The sequence below is a fragment of the Argopecten irradians genome, chromosome 4 (assembly GCF_041381155.1).
Source record: "Argopecten irradians isolate NY chromosome 4, Ai_NY, whole genome shotgun sequence".
Taxonomy (NCBI): domain Eukaryota; kingdom Metazoa; phylum Mollusca; class Bivalvia; order Pectinida; family Pectinidae; genus Argopecten; species Argopecten irradians.
Genome location: NC_091137.1, coordinates 30461579 through 30486385, shown reverse-complemented (window position 1 = coordinate 30486385; position 24807 = coordinate 30461579). Strand labels below are relative to the sequence as shown.

General features: G+C 38.0%; 1 protein-coding gene across 1 annotated transcript in view; it reads left to right on the top strand.

Moving 5' to 3' along the window:
* Nucleotides 1-245: 245 nt before the first annotated feature.
* The window catches only part of LOC138321251 (ribonuclease 3-like), a 34574-nt gene continuing 10012 nt past the window's right edge, over nt 246-24807 (top strand). Inside the window, exons 1-22 of the mRNA XM_069264795.1 lie at nt 246-394; nt 1556-1966; nt 2446-2861; nt 5468-5854; nt 6258-6423; nt 6730-6907; nt 8107-8252; nt 8734-8901; nt 9265-9351; nt 9524-9595; nt 10146-10293; nt 10597-10766; nt 13588-13712; nt 13948-14076; nt 15841-15919; nt 17427-17534; nt 19092-19230; nt 19719-19839; nt 20544-20643; nt 21050-21152; nt 22448-22617; nt 23770-23873. Of these exons, the coding sequence (XP_069120896.1) occupies nt 353-394; nt 1556-1966; nt 2446-2861; nt 5468-5854; nt 6258-6423; nt 6730-6907; nt 8107-8252; nt 8734-8901; nt 9265-9351; nt 9524-9595; nt 10146-10293; nt 10597-10766; nt 13588-13712; nt 13948-14076; nt 15841-15919; nt 17427-17534; nt 19092-19230; nt 19719-19839; nt 20544-20643; nt 21050-21152; nt 22448-22617; nt 23770-23873 (3569 nt within the window). The 5' untranslated portion in view covers nt 246-352. The remainder of the gene's footprint in view (nt 395-1555; nt 1967-2445; nt 2862-5467; nt 5855-6257; nt 6424-6729; nt 6908-8106; nt 8253-8733; nt 8902-9264; nt 9352-9523; nt 9596-10145; nt 10294-10596; nt 10767-13587; nt 13713-13947; nt 14077-15840; nt 15920-17426; nt 17535-19091; nt 19231-19718; nt 19840-20543; nt 20644-21049; nt 21153-22447; nt 22618-23769; nt 23874-24807) is intronic.

Genomic DNA, 24807 nt, shown 5'->3' with positions numbered 1-24807 from the left:
TGAACAGAACAATGCGTCAAGCTTTTCTATCATTACTTCCTTAAAAAATAATGCTGTATGGTAGCTTTCTTAGCTTTTTGGGAAGCTAATACTTGTGTTATAAAGTAGGGCCTAGCTATAAGGCCATTGGAAACTTTTAGAGCGTCTGAAATACGCTGTTAGCATTAAGCATCTTAATGATCTAGATCAGAACCCGCTATGTTTACGCATCTCGCCACTGTTCCTAACTTTACGGTAGAGCGAGATGATTGCGACAAGATTAACGGGTTAATGCTCGAGAATGAGTGAAAAGGATGGAGTTAAAAAGGTAGTGTTGTTTCTTGTCGGCTAATGTTTCCCCTTTAAATGAATCATGGATCTCCGGGGAAACCCAAGATTAATGGGACAGATGAGGGTAAGTATAAATCGTGGTAAAAGACTCAATAGCTTCACATAAATTATCCTTATCACCCATTGTCGTACCAAAATATTTCAACATGGGGCCGAGGGAGCTAAGCCCAGAAATGTTTACATTTAGCCACTAGTATGCTAGATTTGCTTTGTAAAATTCAGTCCAATTTTTCTTCAAAATGAAAACAAAAAACTCCCATATTGACGCATACCATTTTTATGAGATGTACACAGAGAGGCGAGGAACAATTTGGTGCATGAATTGATTTTGCACCTTGCACAGGTCCGGTAGCATTAGATTTGGCTATACACGTATAGTGGACAAACATAAACATACAGGTGAGGTCTGGTCATATTTTTCTCAAGCAGTATGAAAGCATGGATGACGAAACATGTAAGTCGATGATATGAATAATATTTGCCTCCTTGCTCAGTTTCCGGCCACTTTTTAAAAAAATTATTGTTGCAATTATTTGGTATCCATCATCCATATTCCCTTATAAAACTGTATTAGCGAATTAATCCAATATGTTGTAGTTGTGTGGTACACTGCAGATAGGCCCTAAGCATCCACCTGATGAAGATTCAGGCCAGGTACAGGTGCGATTTGGGCATGCAGATCCCTTGGAAAATTGACCAAATGCAAAAAATGCTAAGTCGGCTCATAAACAACAAGATATGTGGCATATTGCAAATGGAATATTTGGATTTTATTTCTTTTTCATCAGAACATGAGGATGAATGGATGCAAGTACCAATGAATGCAACGATAGATAAAAATCACTGGAAATTATTTTAGATGACAAAAATTATTTTGTTCTGCTGATTAGCAAAATTCATCATTCAATTTTCTTTGTGTACGCTGATGTTGTGACCAGGTATGTCACTTGTTGTGTTAGATTTTTCCACTATAATACATGTAGTCAGATTTGGCAATGTAGTCAAATCTAGCTATATAGCCAAATTTAGCTGTGCCACCGAACACTTGCATGCTACAAACATAAATTTTGAAGTAATTATCACGAAAATGTATTTCTATCTCGCACCAAAAACATAAGGTTATGTAAGTATATTTTTCTTTTCACAGTGACACATTACCTTGAAAAAGTCATATAAAGTCAAACTGGAATGTGTTTATTATTCATTGAATGTTTTTAATTTTCAGTTCCCAATGGGAAACAATATTTCTCCTCGAATGCCTCAGCAACAGGGTATGTTTCCAAATGGAAGTCCATTACTACAAAACCAATCACCAAATTTTCTGGCACAAATGTCACCTGGCCTCCGACTTCCAATGGGATGCCCACCAGGCATGACTGGTCCTCCCCCAACTATGAGGCTGTTCAATCCATTAGGCAATGTTCCAATTTCTGTTCCTGGACAGACGCAACCACTTTGGGGCACAGGGGCCTTATCAGGAATGCAGCGTCCTAACCCCATTGCTGGTCAGGGACAAGTGATGCAAGGCAACATGAACCTTGGCAATGTTTCATCTTTAAATTTGATGGGTACAGCACCAAACGTACCAGCTCAACAGGACCAGGTGACATTTAATCCAACCGCTGTTAACTTACAGGTAATGGGATCATTGAAGCAGTCAGGGATTTTTCCAGCCAATATATATTTGTATACTTTAATGTCCTCTTGGCATCAATCATTTACTGTATATTAATTTTGTCAATTGTAAATTTTATGTAGAAATTGGAAACAAAATTCAGTTTGCGAATTTGCTGAAATTGCATCAAATATTCTCAAAATCAATCTTTGGATTATTCCTAAGATATCAAGGAAAACAAGTTTAAATTTGTCAGTCCATATTGTACTCAACAGCCTTTATTTCAAGCAACTTACCATACTTAACTGATTTACTTTTTTTTGTAAATGTATGAATTGAATAAAATTATTGTTAGCATAAACATTTCAAAACTTTAAAAACTCACTACTTTGCTTGATGTAAAATTTGCACTAAAATATCATTAAACTTGATGGAATATCTTTTTTTCATTGATAATTGTAGTGACAGCATGATGATGAAATTATTTTATTTTATTTCAGATGCCTCAACAAGGTGGCATGGGGTTTATGAATGGTGGTCAGATTCGATCTCCAGTTTATCAGAACATGAACCAATCACAGCTAGGTCTTACAGGTAACATGGGGCAAGGCCAGAACCAGTTGAATCAAAATCAGAACTGTAATAATATGAACAATAGGGGAATGGATCGCAGAAACTGCCCATCCTCTTCACGGTCACAGAAGTACAGAGACAGAGATGGGAGACCGAGGGATCACCGCCGCATTGATGACAGAGATCAAAGGTCAAGTTCACGATACAATAGGGACAATGACAGGTCTGGGCATTCTGATGGTGGTGATAGGGATCGGACTCGTCGCAGAAGTACATCTGGTGACAGAGGAGGGGACAGGAGGGGCGATTTACGTCCTAGAGACAGAGATTCAGCAGACTCTAGGTAAATGTTGATTTTATATTAACTTTGATTTACATATATATCATAAAAAACTATATAAAATTCAATAAATTAAGGTTGAGTTAAACTTACTAATTGGTTGTGGTAGAAATTAATGTGAATGTGATGAAATGTGATTTACCTTTTTAAGAGAATGAGCTCATCAAACTAGAGTTTATGCAAGGTTAATAGTGCCGAATACAACAAAAATTGAATAATCAAGGTCTAGGTTTAATTGGTTAAACTTCTTATCAACAGCCAGGGTCATTTAAGTATATGCCAGGCTTAGAAAGTGAAAGAAAGCAGGTCTAGGCAAGGCTTAGAAGGTGAAAGAAAGCAGGTCTAGGCTAGGCTTATGAGATGAAAGAAAGCAGACATAGGCCAGGCTTAGGAGGTGAAAGAAAGCAGTTCTAGGCCAGGCTTAGGAGGTGAAAGAAAGCAGGCCTAGGCCAGGCTTAGGAGGGGAAAGAAAGCAGGCCTAGGCCAGGCTTAGGAGGGGAAAGAAAGCAGGCCTAGGCCAGGCTTAGGAGGTGAAAGAAAGCAGTTCTAGGCCAGGCTTAAGAGGTGAAAGAAAGCAGGCTAGGTCAGGCTTAGGAGGTGAAAGAAAGCAGGCCTAGGCCAGGCTTAGGAGGTGAAAGAAAGCAGGTCTAGGTCAAGCTTAGGGGGTGAAAGATAGCAGGCCTAGGTCAAGCTTAGGAGGGGGAAAGAAAGCAGGCGTAGGCCAGGCTTAGAAGGTGAAAGAAAGCAGGTCTAGGCCAGGCTTAGAAGGTGAAAGAAAGCAGGTCTAGGCTAGGCTTATGAGATGAAAGAAAGCAGACATAGGCCAGGCTTAGGAGGTGAAAGAAAGCAGTTCTAGGCCAGGCTTAGGAGGGGAAAGAAAGCAGGCCTAGGCCAGGCTTAGGAGGGGAAAGAAAGCAGGCCTAGGCCAGGCTTAGGAGGGGAAAGAAAGCAGGCCTAGGCCAGGCTTAGGAGGTGAAAGAAAGCAGGCCTAGGCCAGGCTTAGGAGGGGAAAGAAAGCAGGCCTAGGCCAGGCTTAGGAGGTGAAAGAAAGCAGTTCTAGGCCAGGCTTAAGAGGTGAAAGAAAGCAGGCTAGGTCAGGCTTAGGAGGTGAAAGAAAGCAGGCCTAGGCCAGGCTTAGAAGGTGAAAGAAAGCAGGCCTAGGTCAAGCTTAGGGGGTGAAAGAAAGCAGGCGTAGGCCAGGCTTAGGAGGGGAAAGAAAGCAGGCGTAGGCCAGGCTTAGAAGGTGAAAGAAAGCAAGTCTAGGCCAGGCTTAGAAGGTGAAAGAAAGCAGACCTAGGCCAGACTTAGGAGGTGAAAGAAAGCAGGCCTATGTCAGGCTTAGGAGGTGAAAGAAAGCAGGTCTAGGCCAGGCTTAGGAGGTGAAAGAAAGCAGACCTAGGCAAGGCTTAGGAGATGAAAGAAAGCAGGCCTATGCCAGGCTTACGAAGTGAAAGAAAGTAGGCGTAGGCCAGGCTTAGGAGGTGAAAGAAAGCAGGCCTAGGTCAGGCTTAGGAGGTGAAAGAAAGTAGGCGTAGGCAAGGCTTAGAAAGTGAAAGAAAGCAGGCCTAGGCCAGGCTTAGGTGATGAAAGAAAGCAGGCCTAGGCAAGGCTTAGGAGGTGAAAGAAAGCAGGCCTAGGCCAGGCTTAAGAGGTGAAAGAAAGCAGGCCTAGGCCAGACTTAGGAGGTGAAAGAAAAGAGACCTAGGCCAGGCTTAGGAGGTGAAAGAAAGCAGGCCTAGGCCAGGCTTAGGAGGTGAAAGAAAGCAGGCCTAGGCCAGGCTTAGGAGGTGAAAGAAAGCAGGCCTAGGCCAGGCTTAGGAGGTGAAAGAAAGCAGGCCTAGGCCAGGCTTAAGAGGTGAAAGAAAGCAGGCCTAGGCCAGGCTTAGGAGTGAAAGAAAGCAGGCGTAGGCCAGGCTTAGGAGGTGAAAGAAAGCAGGCCTAGGCCAGGCTTAAGAGGTGAAAGAAAGCAGGCTAGGTCAGGCTTAGGAGGTGAAAGAAAGCAGGCCTAGGCCAGGCTTAAGAGGTGAAAGAAAGCAGACCTAGGCCAGGCTGAAAGTGAAAGAAAGCAGGTCTAGGCCAGCCTTAGGAAGTGAAAGAAAGCAGGCCTAGGCCAGGCTTAAGAGGTGAAAGAAAGCAGTCTAGGCCAGGCTTAGGAGGGGAAAGAAAGCAGGTCTAGGCCAGGCTTAATAGGTGAAAGAAAAGCTACGCCAGGCTTAAGATGTGAAAGAAAGCAGGTCTAGGCCAGGCTTAGGGAGTGAAAAAATCAGGCCTAGGCCAGACTAAGGAGGTGAAAGAAAGCAGGCCTAGGTCAGGCTTAGGAGGTGAAAGAAAGCAGGTCTTGACTAGGCTTAGGAGATGAAAGAAAGCAGGCCTAGGCCAGGCTTTAGAAAGCAGGCCTAGGAGCATCTGGAGGAAAACTACTGACAATGCAAGTGGTCAGTACCTGGTAAATGCCCCACATTGGATTCCAACTTGTGAACTAGAGGTGGAGGACTTGTGGTAATATATCCTGATATTTTAACCATTTAAGCATGTATTTTTATTATGATTCTTCTGGTATTTGATGTATTTTTTTTTTCATTAAAAAATGAAATAATGCTTTGTTTCAGGAAATCTAGGTATGAGTCTTCAGACCGATCAGACACCCGAAGGAGAGACAACTCAAGATCTAGGGATAATCTTAGAGAGGACAATGAACGAAAGCAAGATAATGAACGAAAACGAAGTCCAAGAGATGATAATCAGCGAAATCGAAGTCCAAAAGACGAGGGTCAACGCCAAAATTATTCCAGGGGATCAAGTGATACAAGACGTTATAACTCAGGGGGAAATACATGGAGAGGAAACAATTCTAGATTTGGACATTCAAGAGGATCAAATTCTAGTGATAGTCCAAGGAGAGGAGACCGTCTTGAAGAGCGGCCACATAGTAACCGTGATGATGGAGATGACATGAAAGGGTCCAAGAGACGTAATAACGAGGAATCGTACAGCGGGTTAGTACCACAGATAAATATATAGTACAACAGATTACACCAAAACAAACAAGGAATGCATAATTATATCTTGTATGTTTTCTTAACTTGCCTCAGCATGACATTTTGTGGCAAGGTGTTGCTTATATTCGTTCCACTGTGTTCAGTCGGGACTGCATCTGGATGTGGTGTTGAGGTACTTATGTTCTCCAGACTTTTCTATTTTGTTTTCAGAATTTTTGTTAACCATGTCAGCTTTATAGGCTTGAATTTCATTAATTAAGATTTTTTTTTTCACTACACATCATCAGCAGACATTTATCTTAAGCAAGTGGAGGTTGAATAAAGTGGGATTTGTGCCTTTAACTAAAAATTATCAATCATAAATCGTTTTACATTTATTGATATGCATTGACTGTTATAGTGACTCAAAGAGAAGAAGAACAGTCAGTCCAAAGCCTGAGGAAGAGCCTTCCGATGGTGACATTGAGACAGAGAGTCAAGCAGAAGCTTTGGATCCTAAAGATATTTACACTCCCGCCTGGATTAGGTGTTCTCCAGCTGATCTCTACTTTACCAGAGACTCAGATGTAAGCAAAACTTCATTTCTAGTAAATATGACAAACTTGTATGTCATTCTCAAATAAGTTTGGACATATAGTCTATGTCATTATGATCCATGTCATATTTTTGTTTATGTTTGTAATTGCTACATGTGAAACTAGAAGTGCTGTAAAACTAGACTGTATTAAGAAAGTGATAGTAAAAAATCAAGACTAACCAACACTAATATTTATGCCGGTATCATAAAAGATTAGAAGATGCCAAGGTATTTAATTGGATTTGATGTTAAGTATTCATTCAGCAGGTATAGTAGTTAATGCTTGATGTTTCAGTCTGGGTGTATGGAGAGTACAAAGAGAATGACGGACCTTGAGGATAAGTTTGATATAGAGCTACTCCAGCGTGCCCGACTGATCAAGGAGGCCCAGCCTAAAGTAGACACACCTCCTCGACCGTCTGCTCTCCATGGGCACACACACCACCATCACCATCACCATCACGATGAATCAGGTAACATTTCATTGGCTTGGTGTTCTTGTTGGCCAGCATGGTGTATAGTTAACCCCCGCTTTCACTTCACCGCAACAGGGGATTTTAATTTGGGTCCGCCCATCTGTCTGTCTGTAACGCTTGGTTTCCGTGCAATAACTGCCACAAATCTTAAGCAATTTTTTTGGTAACTTGGTCATATGGTTAAATGTGCCAAGGGCTCAAATTAGTTTGCTCAGCATTTTCATCAGACCCTATTTGTCGGAGTTATGGTCCTTTGATTAACAAAAACCATTACTTTCAGCTGTTTTTGTTTAATAACTCTTGCAAATATAAGCGATTTTCTGCAAACTTAGCAATATGTAATGGCCCTATTTGGCAGAGTTAAAGCCCTTTGATTAACAAAAAATGGCATTTTTGTTTGTCTGTTCAATAACTCTCGGAAATATTACCAGATTTTCTGGAAATTTGGTACCATGCCAGGGTACGTAAAGGTCTCAGTACCTTGGCCATATGTGATCGGGACTTAAACTGGACCCTATAGCTATTTGGCTGAGTAATTGCTCTTTGATTAATGAAAAACACTATTTTCGTCTCTTTTTGTTCAATAACTCTAGTAAATATCAAATATTACCCAATTTTCTGGAAATTTGGTAACATGGTTAAATGTCTTAGGGTAGGGCCTTCGCATAGTGGTTTTGGCACTTTCATTGATCCCTATTTGGCGGACTTATAGGCCTTTGATTAACGAAAGCTGGTGATATAAATTCCACAGATTTGATTGTTCAGTATTATACCTGTTACTGGCTTTTAGAGTCTTTATGCAGAGTTAACCATTTCTCTATATTTTGTCAATACATTTTTCATGATTATAGAGTAAAATAACTGGCTTTTATGACAGACTTTATCAGATATGTTTTACTTTTCTGGTATCTCACATACAAAGATATAATAAAGATATAATAATATTCACTCTGTACTCATTTGTTTTGATATATCCTTAATAATTTTCATTCTTGTTGAAGGCAATGGTAGAAATGACACCAATCTTGGCAATGATGATGGTGACAATGATGATAGTAATGATGACATTGTCATATGTGTGTGGAAAACTTGAAGAAAACTTTGTTTGATGACATCATTTTATATGTGTATTGCAAAAATATTGTTAAAAACAAAAGAAAAAACATTTTTTAAAACAATTCCACTGCTGATTTTAGATTCTGACAGCAGTAGTAGTAGTAGCAGCGGCTCGGATTCTGATGATAATGAAGATGAGGAGAACAAATGGATGGAAGAACTCAACAGGAAGAAGAACCATCCATACCGACTTCATGAGGAACTCTGGTACAATGACCCAGGGGAGGTAACTGTGATAAATAATTCGCAAAGAAAGTGTTGTTTCTAGTGCTCGGACCATAACTCCCTACTGTAGATAGGGCTTCCTAATGAAATGTTTGGGCTGGTTAGCATAAGAGCGAACAAGGCAACATCTTTCACCTAAAAATGAGACATCTGTATTATGAAGACAAGTCTATATTTAATCATTTGCTGTAGAAAAGGACATAATTTTGAAGCAATCATTATAAACACATGTCCTGAAGCATGCATCAACATTGATGATTTTATTAATGATTTTCTCCATTGTTATAGTACATATACATGCATTGATAAAGTCACATAATTGTATCTATCTTTGTAAAATAGAGTTGCTCCTAGCAATTCAACCAGGTCGATGAGAACCTTTTGAAGAGTGAATGACTTTTTCTCTGGATCTAGAGTTGCCTATATGTTCATGTCGTTGACTTGGACATTGAACTATTCATTGTAATCATTGTCTATTGTAGATGAATGATGGTCCTGTGTGTCGGTGTAGTTTGAAATCCAGAAGAACGGGGATACGCCACGACAAATATCCGGGAGAGGAGGCGTATGATCAGTGTGATCCTGTATCTAACAACAGGAAGACTTTATATCACTATGTTATTACTATGTCTCCTCCCACTAACTTTCTAGTGAGTTTACATCACACATGTCTCTACATATATTAGGCTTCTGCTCCTTGTTTAATTCTTAAATAACTCCAGAGCAACCATCCAGTGATCATCCTTCTAATTATTGCTTAATTTTACAATGCATTGCCTAAAATTTCTTATATTGAATATATACATAAACTCGGGTTGTGAAATATATATTGGACAGTAAGGTACTAAATTGTACAAGTAGTCTTGAAATAGGAATGAAAACATATCTACCTGACAGATCTAGATATTCCATTGTATAAGAAGAATCCAAACATAATTTCATTAGATTTAGTATGTGTATATTCCTGCTAAGCCTGTTTGTGACTCGGTCTTAACCTTTCCTTTCCATTTCAGACACGAAGCCCAACCATTATAGAACATGACAACCATGAGTACATATTTGAAGGATTTTCATTATTATCTCACTACAAATTGGATAATGTAAGTAACTATAGAGTAATATTGCTAGTGTGGCGTACTAGTAGAGTGAATTTAGTTTAAAGAAATCATTCTTAATCATAAACGGAAATAACTTTGCAATAGATTTACATGATTGGAAAATAAGATGAGTTCACTTTTTGAATTTATAAATTTGTGACTTTGTTTCCTACAGATTCCAGTGTGTAAAGTAATCCGGTTTAACATTAATTATACAATCCACATCTTTGAAGAGGCAGTCCCTGAGGTAAGACACAGTTTATACTCCTGTTTATTCATGTACGCTCGTTTAACCACCATTAATTTGTAGGTGTGCAGGCAGGTTTTCTTTTGATGAAATTTGGTTACCATGGTAAACAGGATACTATACACATGTTCTGTAAAATGGGCATTAGCCTTGACATCACTTATGTTGACATGGTAAAATAAACTGATCACCATCAAAATGGCTGTTCCATCTTGTGGATTAAATCGTCGTTGATAAATGGTTTTCCTGGTCTAACTTAAACAATGTTAAAGTAGTGTCCACTAAAATGAATGATTAATGTAAGTATAAGCATTAAACTATCTTCATAGCATGCATTATGAAGATTGTCTGCAAAGCTCTGGCATCTATTTAAACCATAGATTCCACAGGAAGGCAGTTTAATGCTTTAAAATATCATATGCCTCATAACTATTAACATGGAAACAAAATGGAGGAATAGTTGGTTGTAATGGTCTGAGAATTAGAAAAAGAACCTTTTATTCCTCTATACTGCTATGAATTTACTATAATGTTTGTTTTTGGGTTACAGAATTTCTCCGTAAGGAGCCTGGATCTGTTCTCCCAGTTCCTATTTACAGAGATCCTCGAGCTAGTAGATCTGGACTGGAAAGGACCGGGAGGGGATGATTCTTGTCCACGTTTTCACTTAATGCCAAGATTTGCCCGAAGTCTTCCAGGTTGGTCTTGACTTTTGGAAAGCTCTAAAATCTCTTTTTGAGAAAAAAATCATAAAAGAGATACTGTGAAAATCATAGTATAAAATTTATAATGAAATTTCTAGTCATGAAAGGTACAGATTTCTGTCATGACCATTTTGTTATAACATTGAAACACTTTTTAACGTAACTCTTGAGCAGTTGATGTTTTCTATTGTATCCTCTGTGTAAGATATTAAAGTGACAAGTTGTTAACAGATTTATTCAGGATACTCGGAATACTCACACAAGTTTGTGAAAAATCATCAAATCCTTAAATTTCAGAAAATGGTAAAGAAATTTTATCTATGAATGAAGTGTTGCTATATTTACTGCGGTGCTCAAAACCATTACTGGAGGAGACAGAACTCGCTCAGATGTTAAAATCAGATCAACATGAATGGCAGAACTTCCTGGACGAGATACGAGGAATGGTAGTCACGTATCCAGGAATGGTAGGTAGTTTAGTTTGTAATGTTTTTGTGCAAGGAAAGTGTGATAATCTGGTAGCCGATAGTCCAGAAAGCGCACAATACGGACAGAAATATAGGTTAAAAATTTGATTATTGACTACTCAAACAGAATCTGGCTGTCTGGAAAATTAACAATCCAGACAGTTTGGGCTGGAAATTCAAGAGTTGGGATTATCAGGGGCCCATAGACAGGAAATCTATTGTTTTGTCATGATAAAATTACATGACGTTGGGGACCAATGTGACATGAATTTGAGGATGTTGTGACCAAATGCCTGTTGATGCTGGATTTCCAAAACATATTTGGACATTGAAGTTCTTCTTACTTTAGGTTGTTGTAGGATGTGATAGGGAGTTTCTATGATTGTGTTAATTTCATTTCAGTTGTGGAACTAGTGTTGAAGTTTAAATTTTGATCTAAAAATCTTGCAAATATTTAATTTTCAGTCAATTCACATATATAGTATCTTCTTACTGAACATCCAAGGCTATAATCAAGGAATATCCTAGAAAAAAGGTGTAAGGTTATATTATCACAGAATTCTGGTGCCTATATTTGTATGATATACTGGGTGGCGACTAGTCACCGTGATGTACCAGTTACTGTGATTTGAATGCACGCACTATCTCCTGCACAATTTTTGGATGGTTTTGAACAGCTAAATTACGGTAGCAATGCAAGTGTTCATTCAACAATTTTTTTTTCATTTACAACTGATATTGCTAACAAATCTTCGTTTTTCTTTTGAAATCAAAGTTTACAACACTCAATCACAGCGGGGGATAGCTGGAAATCATGACTTACTTGCATATTAATCCTGAAATTTCATGTACAGAGGATTCCGCTTATTTGCATAGGTCATTTTCCAGAAGAAAATATGCAAATAACCGGAGTATTCGAATAGGCGGAGATGACATTTTGCACCTCCGTTTGACCCCCACACATATGTGTGAATAGGCAAATAGGTTTCGTTTCGTTTACTTGATAAATATGTTAATTATTTACACTTAAAACGAACAACAAGTAATTATTTTCGAAGTTGTAAATCGATTTTAATTGTTTAATAACAAAAAATTTCCAATATTAGATTCTTGTTTACGTTAGATCGACACGTGAATATTTGAGAAACAGCTAAACGATCGATATCAAATGCTATTAGATTCTACAAAACAGGATTGGATTTGTGTCTACAATTCTGAACCTAAATAATAAACAAATTTACGTACATTTGCCTGGCAAAATGAACTTACGATCGTGATTAAACTTCAAAGTGCCGATCAACTAGTAGTGTTGTTTGAAGCCATGCGTTCACTCGACCTAAATGTGTTTTGAGAATTCTCCCTGTTTGTTGATCTATACGGCGAATAGCTTGATAACATTTCAGAAATTAATGCATATTCAAGTAGCAATGAAACAACGTAGCAAGTATCTTTTTTATCCTAAGCTTACATACTGTTCGAAACTTGCGGTAGTCATTGCACGCCGACTTTGCATGCTTCTATGTCTCGTTCAACGAGACGCTTGATACGCACATGTCTGTCGTAGTCAACAAGAAGTCTGGTTGAACGAGACTACTGATCATGCATGGCGATTGTTATAAGGAAGCATGGTTTCTCCAACCGATCGCGAACTAAGGTACGTTACGTTAATAAATAAACATATTTGAAAGTGCAAATGCTTTAATTAGATGTTTGAGCCAGTGAATATACTAAAGTTATGATCAACCGCTGCTGATGTAAATCGTAACAGCGTCGAATACCTTTGCAGATTCATGCATAAAATAACAAGCCATACTTTAACGTTAATCTGTTACCATGATGATTTCTAGTAAAATAGAAACATATATCGGCGAATTTCGCTAAAAATATATTGCAAAATTGAAAAATATTCGATTATATTTTTAGAATTTCCCAAATATTTTATTCAAATAACCGGAGGTCATGTAAAAGTCTATGCAAATACACGGAGTTGAAAAACAAAGATAAAGAAGGAAAAAATCGGGACCGCAGAATTTTATGCAAATAACCGAAATATTCGAATAACCGTTATTCGATTATGTGGAGTCCTCTGTATTCGTCGTTTATTTTGTTTGTCAGTCATTTTCACAAATCGTCTGCATTAAAGTAGATCAAAGTATGCAAAATCATGGATATATGGCATGTTACCGATCGGACATGGATGAACAGGATTGTAAAACAGAAGGTTGTTGTTACCTGGTGCATACATCTTGTGTTTATCTTTTTCCAAACACAATAAGTTTATATGTATTTATTGAATTTCTGTAAGTTTTAGGTCGTCTACACCTTTGTTTGTCTATTTTACTCCTGCCCGGAGCTGAATCTTGTTTTTAGTGATTCCACGGTCACCTATCGAATGCATCTGTAGACAGTCCTTTTTTCCGTGATGCTTTCGATCAGTCACTGGACCCCAAAATAACCATGTATTACGATTATATTTTTCCACTAAAAGATATCAAACAGATGCTGGTCGCTTTAATGAATCACAAACTAAGTTTTGGTGCAATAAGCAGGTTTTTTAAAGCTCATTTCCTTTCTATTTTGAAATCACAGTAACTGGTCATGTTGGTATTGTCAACAGTACCAATGAGTGGTGAAAATAAATGGCGTCTCGTCAAAAAACATAATATCAAAATTAAACAAAGACTATTGCTACTGAAGTAACTTGGACTGAACATAATTCATGTCGATTTTCAACACTTTCCCAGTATATTTTTATATGCATACGTTTGTTGAAGGAAGAATAGATAAATCTTAGTGTTTCAGTCTGTTTCATATTAAACAGAAACCAAGTTCCCTGAGGATTGACCAGCTTGACCGTCAGCAGTCAGAAGAGGAAGTCATCACATATCCCCTTATCATTCACTTTGGTATCCGTCCTGCACAGCTCAGCTATGCCGGAGACCCTTAGTAAGTGAATTTACAAATCTCAAAGCGGTAGTGTATCTTAGACAAATAACAGTGAAAAATATTACCGGTAAGTGGTATGTGAAATTTCTATGTGAGTGGTACATTGAATTTGGAAATATATTAATATCATTTTGACATTCCTATGTTTGTATCAGCTTATTTAATGAAAAATCAATTATCTTTTTTGAAAACTTGAGAATACATCCTCTTTAATAAGGTGTTTGTGTTGGAACAGTTACCAAAAGACATGGAAGCAGTATGTGAAGTTTAAACACCTCCTCAATAGTAAGCCCAAGGTGACCTTTTCTGACAAACAGAAACTGGAGCAAAAAGAGAGTTACCTACAGGAGCTCAGAACTAAAAGGTAAAACATGTATAGGCTTTCTTTGTGGTGGAGTTAAGATTTTAACTGCACAAAATTAATTTCTTTTTGATGTGCAGTGATAAATGATGATGTAACAATATCCATGTATGACATAGCTAACACTGTACAGCCGCCAATTCTTGACTAGAAAATCATGTCTTTACTATCAATATCATTCTCAGACTAACGATAAATTGCTCTGTAGGTATATATAGTCCTGTAGATTTATTTTGTTGCTAACCTATGTTGACTTGTTCCACACCATGAAGAGAGAGGTTACCGTGGAGATCAGTAGTAGTTTTGTTTCTTACCTATGTTGACCTGTTTCAGCACCATGAAGAGAGAGGTTACCGTGGAGATCAGTAGTAGTTTTGTTTCTTACCTATGTTGACTTGTTCCACACCATGAAGAGAGAGGTTACCGTGGAGATCAGTAGTAGTTTTGTTTCTTACCTATGTTGACCTGTTTCAGCACCATGAAGAGAGAGGTTACCGTGGAGATCAGTAGTAGTTTTGTTTCCTACCTATGTTGACCTGTTTCAGCACCATGAAGAGAGAGGTTACCGTGGAGATCAGTAGTAGTTTTGTTTCTTACCTATGTTGACCTGTTTCAGCACCATGAAGAGAGAGGTTACCGTGGAGATCAGTAGTAGTTTTGTTCTCTACCTATGTTGACCTGTTTCAGCACCATGAAGAGAGAGGTTACCGTGGAGATCAGTAGTAGTTTTGTTTCTTACCTATGTTGACCTGTTTCAGCACCATGAAGAGAGAGGTTACCGTGGAGATCAGTAGTAGTTTTGTTTCTTACCTATGTTGACCTGTTTCAGCACCATGAAGAGAGAGGTTACCGTGGAGATCAGTAGTAGTTTTGTTTCCTACCTATGTTGACCTGTTTCAGCACCATGAAGAGAGAGGTTACCGTGGAGATCAGTAGTAGTTTTGTTTCTTACCTATGTTGACTTGTTCCACACCATGAAGAGAGAGGTTACCGTGGAGATCAGTAGTAGTTTTGTTTCTTACCTATGTTGACCTGTTTCAGCACCATGAAGAGAGAGGTTACCGTGGAGATCAGTAGTAGTTTTGTTTCCTACCTATGTTGACCTGTTTCAGCACCATGAAGAGAGAGGTTACCGTGGAGATCAGTAGTAGTTTTGTTTCTTACCTATGTTGACCTGTTTCAGCACCATGAAGAGAGAGGTTACCGTGGAGATCAGTAGTAGTTTTGTTTCTTACCTATGTTGACCTGTTTCAGCACCATGAAGAGAGAGGTTACCGTGGAGATCAGTAGTATTTTGTTTCTTACCTATGTTGACCTGTTTCAGCACCATGAAGAGAGAGGTTACCGTGGAGATCAGTAGTAGTTTTGTTTCTTACCTATGTTGACCTTGTTTCAGCACCATGAAGAGAGAGGTTACCGTGGAGATCAGTAGTATTTTGTTTCTTACTATGACCTTACTAGTTGACCTGTTTGTTCAGCACCATGAAGAGAGAGGTTACCGTGGAGATCAGTAGTAATTTTGTTTCTTACCTATGTTGTGTTGACCTGTTTCAGCACCATGAAGAGAGAGGTTACCGTGGAGATCAGTAGTAGTTTTGTTTCTTACCTATGTTGACCTGTTTCAGCACCATGAAGAGAGAGGTTACCGTGGAGATCAGTAGTAGTTTTGTTTCTTACCTATGTTGACCTGTTTCAGCACCATGAAGAGAGAGGTTACCATGGAGATCAGTAGTAGTTTTGTTTCTTACCTATGTTGACCTGTTTCAGCACCATGAAGAGAGAGGTTACCGTGGAGATCAGCAGTGAGGGTTTCCTGAGGACGGGAATCAAGTCAGATATTACTCAGGTCAGTATCATCACACAGGTTGCTAGATATCATGTCTTAGTGTCAGGTGTGAATAGAGTGTCTGGGTAACACAGGTTTGTAGATATCATGTCTTAGTGTCAGGTGTGAATAGAGTGTCTGGGTAACACAGGTTTGTAGATATCATGTCTTAGTGTCAGGTGTGAATAGAGTGTCTGGGTAACACAGGTTTGTAGATAGAGTGTCTGGGTAACACAGGTTTGTAGATATCATGTCTTAGTGTCAGGTGTGAATAGAGTGTCTGGGTAACACAGGTTTGTAGATATCATGTCTTAGTGTCAGGTGTGAATAGAGTGTCTGGGTAACACAGGTTTGTAGATATCATGTCTTAGTGTCAGGTGTGAATAGAGTGTCTGGGTAACACAGGTTTGTAGATATCATGTCTTAGTGTCAGGTGTGAATAGAGTGTCTGGGTAACACAGGTTTGTAGATATCATGTCTTAGTGTCAGGTGTGTATAGAGTGTCTGGGTAACACAGGTTTGTAGATATCATGTCTTAGTGTCAGGTGTGAATAGAGTGTCTGGGTAACACAGGTTTGTAGATATCATGTCTTAGTGTCAGGTGTGAATAGAGTGTCTGGGTAACACAGGTTTGTGGTTTGTGTCAGATAGTCATGTCTTAGTGTCAGGTGTGAATAGAGTGTCTGGGTAACACAGGTTTGTAGATATCATGTCTTAGTGTCAGGTGTGAATAGAGTGTCTGGGTAACACAGGTTTGTAGATATCATGTCTTAGTGTCAGGTGTGAATAGAGTGTCTGGGTAACACAGGTTTGTAGATATCATGTCTTAGTGTCAGGTGTGAATAGAGTGTCTGGGTAACACAGGTTTGTAGATATCATGTCTTAGTGTCAGGTGTGAATAGAGTGTCTGGGTAACACAGGTTTGTAGATATCATGTCTTAGTGTCAGGTGTGAATAGAGTGTCTGGGTAACACAGGTTTGTAGATATCATGTCTTAGTGTCAGGTGTGAATAGAGTGTCTGGGTAACACTGGTTTGTAGATATCATGTCTTAGTGTCAGGTGTGAATAGAGTGTCTTGGTAAACATTGCATCTCTAAAATATGTTTACTGTGTTAAAACTCCATATACTATTTGATGTAATTCAGGAGCTTAATTTGAAAACAGATATATCTTTCCTTTGAGTTATTCTGCCATTTTATTGTCCATGAGTTAATGAATTTCAGATCTCCATCCCAATTATAAACTGCAGGAAATAAGCGATTTGAAAAAGTACAAACAGTATTTTTGGGCGTATTACTGTATACTTTTCCCATAAATAGTTATAATGCCAATCCTTATGTAGATTGCTTATTTCCTACAGTTTATAATGGGATAGGATTCTGATGTACATTGTCTCAAGGTCTATATAAAAAGGTGATAGAACAATAGAACAATTTTGTCTTATATACCATCTGAAGTTAACAGATAGTGATTTGCTGAAGATGATTTAAGCTCTGTAATTGAGTGTATATATCTTGTCCCTTACAGCATGCCATGCTGATTCCTGTATTATTAGGACATCTGAGGTTCCATCAGTGTCTGTCTGTACTGGAGAACACACTCGACTATAAATTCAACGACCGATCACTGTTACAGGTGAGGGCTCACATAAACAGTTATAGTAGCTTGTCTTTTCTAGTATAAAAATTGTAGGGCAAGGAAACAATTCAATTCGTATAGACAAAATATATTTTTGAATTTTCAAGGCTATCCGTCCGTTTATCAAATCACACATAAATTTAAACCAAACATGGTCACGTCATATAGAATTAACAATGGAAACTACAAGTACCATATTTTCCGGACAATAAGTTGCCCTTGTGGATAAGTCACAAAGGCCTTTATTACGTTATTTTTTTCTTCAGATTTTGTACATACATAAGCCATACTGATAAATAAATCGTATCTTAAAGTTGACCCATGTACCCATGTAACCATTTGTGTACATACGATCCATCTCTAATGAAGTATGGTAGTGATTACTGATCAATTAGACTGACTAAAACTATCTGTATACTTGTACTGTAAATAAATAACATTCACAATGATGTAAATATCTTGAGTAAAAATGGATTTAGTCATACTTCTGATCATTGTTTACTCTGCCCTTACATAAGCCTACTTGAGTGTAAACAAACATGGCCGACGTACAAACAGTATGCCGGTTAAATATTTTATTCAGAACACATAGGGGTGTATTTTATCTCTATATTTGATTACTTTCGTGTATCAAATTTATCATTGTGTAAAGAGTTCATATATTATCAAGACTCGCATCGTAACCTAGAGTCGACTTTGTTTAGAATGTTCTACGTTATGTCAACTAGGCATCTCATGATGCATTACTGAAGCCTTGTTTTTGTAAACTCCTGGATATGACCTCGTGGTGTTTGCCGCTGCAGAGATTGATTAAATGATGTTTTATATGACTGTGTGATGTTTATAAAATCGGTATTATGTTCTATATTACACAGAATTAACGTGTATAAACTTGATTGCTGATTATTTCATTGAAATATGGCGATAGGATTCCGGGATATACACCTGTTGACCGATATATGTGTAACACGTGTTAGCAATCATTCTGAAGGTTGTTTTTTTTTGCTGTCTGTGGACATATCTTTTACACATACTATTTGAATAATATATTTAACTTATTATTTGATATTTGAAAACTTTTGACATTTTTATTATTATTTTCTGGACAAAGGAAACAAATATTAAAATAAAGTTGAACACATAAATCTATCGATCAGCGGGGAGTGAAGGTGGAATTTAGCAGGGTTTAGCCATGTTGTCAAAAGAACAGAAACCGATCAAGAATTAGAATTCTCAAACCTCCTCTAGGAAAATTTGGTGATTTTTTTTAAATCCAAAAATAAGAGGACTATTTAAGGATGTTTTAAGTTTGGAAAAAAGACAGAGTATCAGGAAGAAAATATTGACTTACATTCAGTACATTGCGACATACTCAGTACCCCATTTTGGTTTAAATATGATGTAGATGGCTAGCAAGAGAAATGTTTTTACACTCTAAAAACTAAGCCATTTCTGCCCCTAAGTTCCATCATAACATTAAACAAAGATACCTTTTGTAGTGTGGATGTTTCATTTTGTACATGAGTTAAACAAACATTATCATTGTTTTGACAGCTGGCTCTAACTCACACTTCCTACAAGGTGAATTATGGCACTAACCCAGACCATGCTCGTAATTCTTTGTCTAACTGTGGACGGAGGCAGCTTGAGTATGGTGATCGTAAGATCCACTACGCTCATACACGAAAACGAGGTAAGTACGTCAGGCAAGTCAGAGGGATATAATGTAGGTCACGTTCAGGTCTGAAGTCACCATTTTTCTACAATATAAAATAGGAAACAGTCATATAGATAATGCCACATAGCCTTTTATCACTCAGCATCCTGTCATGTCCTTCTTTGGACTTCAGAGGTGGGAGTATATATGTATGTCATGTAGATATTGCTGGTTTGTTTTTCTTGAAATGTTTAAATGATTAAGTAAGGTTTAAATCTATAAGTTTGTAAATCTCAGATAAAAGAGACAAATTTATGAAGTATTGGAGGCTGAGAGGCATAAAGTGTTATCTATGTTCTGTATGGGTCCATACCATTGTAATCTGTTCTCTCCTGTTGTGGTGGACATATATACTGGGAAATGTCATACAGATATTCCTGATTAAAGTAGTTTAATTATTATAGAAATTGAGAATGTTAGGTGTTGATTTGCAGTTTACCTTAAAAGTTTGAATCATTTGACAGGTATAAACATCCTGCTCAACATCATGTCCCGGATGGGTAACAAGGATGAGCTGATGTCAGAGATCCCACACAATGAAAGGCTGGAGTTCCTAGGGGATGCTGTCGTGGAATTTATCACAAGGTAACCCTCCTATATTACAAAATACAGGAGTCATTCTACAGTGTAATTACTTAGGAATATTCAAACACTAGATTGGGTGGTTATATAAATCAATTACCAGAAAATAGGACAATCTCAATAGGTTTTTTTTGTGAATTTGTTGCCTTCTCTATAATTCTCCTGATCACATCTCGATTTGCTCTCTTCTATAAAGAGAAGTCTTAAAAGGCCTTCCAGCATATAGATGGAAAAGCTTCCAGTAGCAGAAGAGCTATGTATCGAGTGAACAGAAGTTATATTATAGAAGTAGAAGAGGGCAAATTGAGTTAGGTTCTGCCATAGTGTCTATCCACTCCTGTTGTGTACTTTATATGGAGCCAGAGGCATCTGTTCACCGATCGCCAGGCACTATGTAGCCATGTCTGGTGCTCGCACACACACATGCGTTTCCATTCGATGTCAGAGCATGTCTTAAGCATTCACAATACAAAATGCATTGTCATGTGCTATTTAACTGACAGCTGGTGATACGTCAATTGTCTTATAGATATGTCTTGTTTTAAAGATGATAAAATTCTTGTAAAACATATCTCTACATTTTCACTTCTTTCCAATATTTTAGAAACTTGTGTGGATTATGGTCTCGTTTCATCACTTTGCTACTTGTATGTAGAATCTGGGTCATTCCAGGTCCAGTTTTCTATAAACCTTGTCCATTGTTGTAGTGTCCACCTATTCTTTATGTTCCCCTGGCTGGAGGAAGGAGGACTGACCACCTACAGGGCGGCCATTGTCCAGAATCAGCAACTGGCCGTTCTTGCAAAGGTAATTAGATGTGACTACACCCCGTTAGTAATTCCAATGGTGGATTATTTGTAATAATATACATGTATATCGATAATCAATAAAAATATTCTGTGTTCATTTCATATGAGATTTTTTATGAAACTTGCCTATGAGTTTTCATCATTCCTTACCAAGGCTTATGAAATGTTTTTATAGATTAAATATGAAATTATTGGAACTTACTGAAGGCCCTATATGCATGTTACACAACTAAAGAATTACATACTTACAATCATTCCATTATACGTTTCGATTAGTTTTGTGACACATTATAGAAAAAGTAAAAGACAACTGTATTACAATCATCGGTTCATTAATTAGTCTTAAACTGAATCCCCATTATCTTCGTAAGGCCTCATTGACTGTTCATCGTTGATTTATTCAGAAACTCGCCCTCCAGAACTTCATGTTGTACGCCCACGGTCCGGACCTCTGTCACGAGTCGGACCTGAAACATGCCATGGCTAACTGTTTTGAAGCTCTCATGGGTATGTAGCATTTATGAACATGTGTCATTTCTTTGATATGCAGGTTTTAAGAACATGTGTCAGAAAATATTTTGTACATAATCAAGCTGGATCTTTACAGCTTTATGTCAAATTTATAAGGGATTTCTACACAAATGATATACATTCAGAACATTTTGGAAGTTTTTAGTGCGAGTGTACTCGCATTTTAGTGCGAGTGTACTCGCACTATTAATTTCCTTGTCTTGTGTAGAATCTGTGTACATCCGCTATGCGCAGATTCCAACTGCGCACTTGATTTAGTGACACCAACCTTTTAATAACATATACTATGATATACTTGTCAGCGATAATCTACTATAAATCAAAAACAATGACATTACACAGTGCTAAACGCATTTTGTTTTTTTCAAACTTCAAGCAGCGTATCATACAAACTCTTGCATCAGTCACGATATTCTAAGCATCTGATTGACTTCGGAAACTTTCTGAACTATACAATGCAAATCAGGTTTATAAAGTCAATAAAAGAAAATGACGAAACGGATAACCTATAGTATTGGCCACATATTTAATTTATTTCACATCATCCTAAGTCTAAGGTGTACATTGCACTATTGCTTACTAAACCCTGAGACCACAGATCACATTCGCTGCAGTTCTAATAAATATTCTGAGTGTCTGAGCTCTAGATCTAATGTACCCCAGAAAGGCATTCAAGTATGACACAGGTAAGTCACCATGTGCACATAGACTTGATAGTAATCTAGCGGACGAATATTTTGAGCAGCGAAACAAGTTTATCGTATCAATCAATATGTTAATAAACACACTTCTATGAAACACAGAACACACTTAACAAAGTTCAAAATAATTTCACATTTATAGTTCTGATGAGGTGAAGGAAAGTATTTATTACAATACACCAAGGATGTAAACCATCTCCTTGCAATAGTCCCATGGATGATGAGCAAAAGTGATACATACACATGTTGTTGAGGATGATTTCATACTTAAAATTAAGGTTAGGAAGTAGTTAGCGAGCACTTAATGTCTAACAGACATATTTCTAGTTTCTTTTTTTTTCATTGATATTTTCTTCTTTTAATAACATATTTTGTTCCAAAAATCATTAATATTTCATCAAAATACTAAAATATTGACATGGGTATATGATTATCCATTTAATTTTCACTTAGAAAGCACAAAATATCAACATTGCTTTTTTACCACATGCTAAGTATGTACTGTATTTTCATCTCTGCCAAAATTATTCGTTTTTATATAGTTTGTATAATTTGCGATTTTTTTAACAGGTGCTCTGTTCATTGACAATGGTATAGAATTAGCAGGACGTATATTCTGTCAGACACTGTTTGATGATGACAGACTGATCAAGACCTGGCGAGAGTTAGCACTACACCCTCTTCAGGAGGAGGAGCCAAATGGGGACAGACAGTGGGTGGAGTCAAGCCCCGCCCTACAGGTTAGTAGACAGACAGTGGGTGGAGTCAAGCCCCACCCTACAGGTAAGTAGACAGACAGTGGGTGGAGTCAAGCCCCGCCCTACAGGTAAGTAGACAGACAGTGGGTGGAGTCAAGCCCCAGGCCATAAAGTTAGTACACAGACAGTGGGTGGAGTCAAGCCCCACCCTACAGGTTAGTACACAGACAGTGGGTGGAGTCAAGCCCCACCCTACAAGTTAGTACACAGACAGTGGTTGGAGTCAAGCCCAACCCTACAGGTTAGTACACAGACAGTGGGTGGAGTCAAGCCCCGCCCTACAGGTTAGTACACAGACAGTGGGTGGAGTCAAGCCCTACCTTACAGGTTAGTAGATAGACCGTGGGTGGAGTCAAGCCCCGCCCTACAGGTAATAGTAGACAGACCGTGGGTGGAGTCAAGCCCCGCCCTACAGGTTAGTAGACAGACAGTGGGTGGAGTCAAGCCCTGCCCTACAGGTTAGTAGATAGACCGTGGGTGGAGTCAAGCCCCGCCCTACAGGTAATAGTAGACAGACCGTGGGTGGAGTCAAGCCCCGCCCTACAGGTTAGTAGACAGACAGTGGGTGGAGTCAAGCCCTGCCCTACAGGTTAGTAGACAGACAGTGGGTGGAGTCAATCCCTGCCCTACAGGTTAGTAGACAGACAGTGGGTGGAGTCAAGCCCCGCCCTACTGGTTAGTAGACAGACTGTGGGTAGAGTCGAGCCCCGGCCATAAAGTTAGTACACAGACGGTGGGTGGAGTCAAGCCCCGGCCATAAAGTTAGTACACAGACGGTGGGTGGAGTCAAACCCCGCCCTACTGGTTATTAGGCAGACGGTAGACAGTATACAGACCATGGGTGGCCACCAGGTTAGTAGACAACATGTGGGCGGTATTAAGTCCAACTTTTATACTTAATCTTAGCAAAAATGCTTTGAAACCGATATAGCAAAATTATGTAGCCACAAAAGAAAGTTGGTGTACAGTTACTTCAAGAAAACAGCATCTCAAAAATGAGAGAAATTTAAATGATTGATTGTGGGTATACAAAAATACTACCAGTTAAATGAAGAATTAACAACCAACTTATCAATTGATGTCCAACTCGTTTGTTTGTTAATCAGTTTGATAGCTCTAATTATTGTTTTGTAGAAAATGCTGAATTTTGAAAAGGCAACTGGAATAACATTTAATCACATACGCCTGCTGGCAAAAGCGTTCACCCTGAGGAGTGTGGGTTATAACAATCTGACATTGTAAGTATAGCGTTAGGGGCATTCATCATCAGTTGGAACCATTGGAACTATGCTTACTGTATCATGACTTCCTAAAATAGAGTTTACTGTATCATGACTTCCTAAAATAGAGTTTACTGTATCATGACTTCCTAAAATAGAGCTTACTGTATCATGACTTCTCAAAATAGAGTTTACTGTATCATGACTTCCTAAAATAGAGTTTACTGTATCATGACTTCTCAAAATAGAGTTAACTGTATCATGACTTCTCTAAAATAGAGTTTACTGTATCATGACTTCTCAAAATAGAGTTTACTGTATCATGACTTCTAAAATAGAGTTTACTGTATCATGACTTCTCAAAATAGAGTTTACTGTATCATGACTTCCTAAAATAGAGTTTACTGTATCAAAATAGACTGTCTCTAAAATAGAGAGTTTTTACTGTATCATGACTTCTCAAAATAGAGTTTACTGTATCATGACTTCTCAAAATAGAGTTTACTGTAAGTCATGACTTCTCCAAAATAGAGTTTTCTGTATCATGACTTCTCAAAATAGAGTTTACTGTATCATGACTTCTCAAAATAGAGTTTACTGTATCATGACTTCTCAAAATAGAGTTTACTGTATCATGACTTCCTAAAATAGAGTTTACTGTATCATGACTTCTCAAAATAGAGTTTACTGTATCATGACTTCTCAAAATAGAGTTTACTGTATCATGACTTCTCAAAATAGAGTTTACTGTATCATGACTTCCTAAATAGATTACTATCATGATTTAAAAGATCTGTATCATGACTTCCTAAAATAGAGTTTACTGTATCATGACTTCCTAAAATAGAGTTTACTGTATCATGACTTCTCAAAATAGAGTTTACTTCATACTTTATCCATGACTTCTCAAAATAGAATTTACTTTATCATGATCTTCTCAAAATAGAGCTTA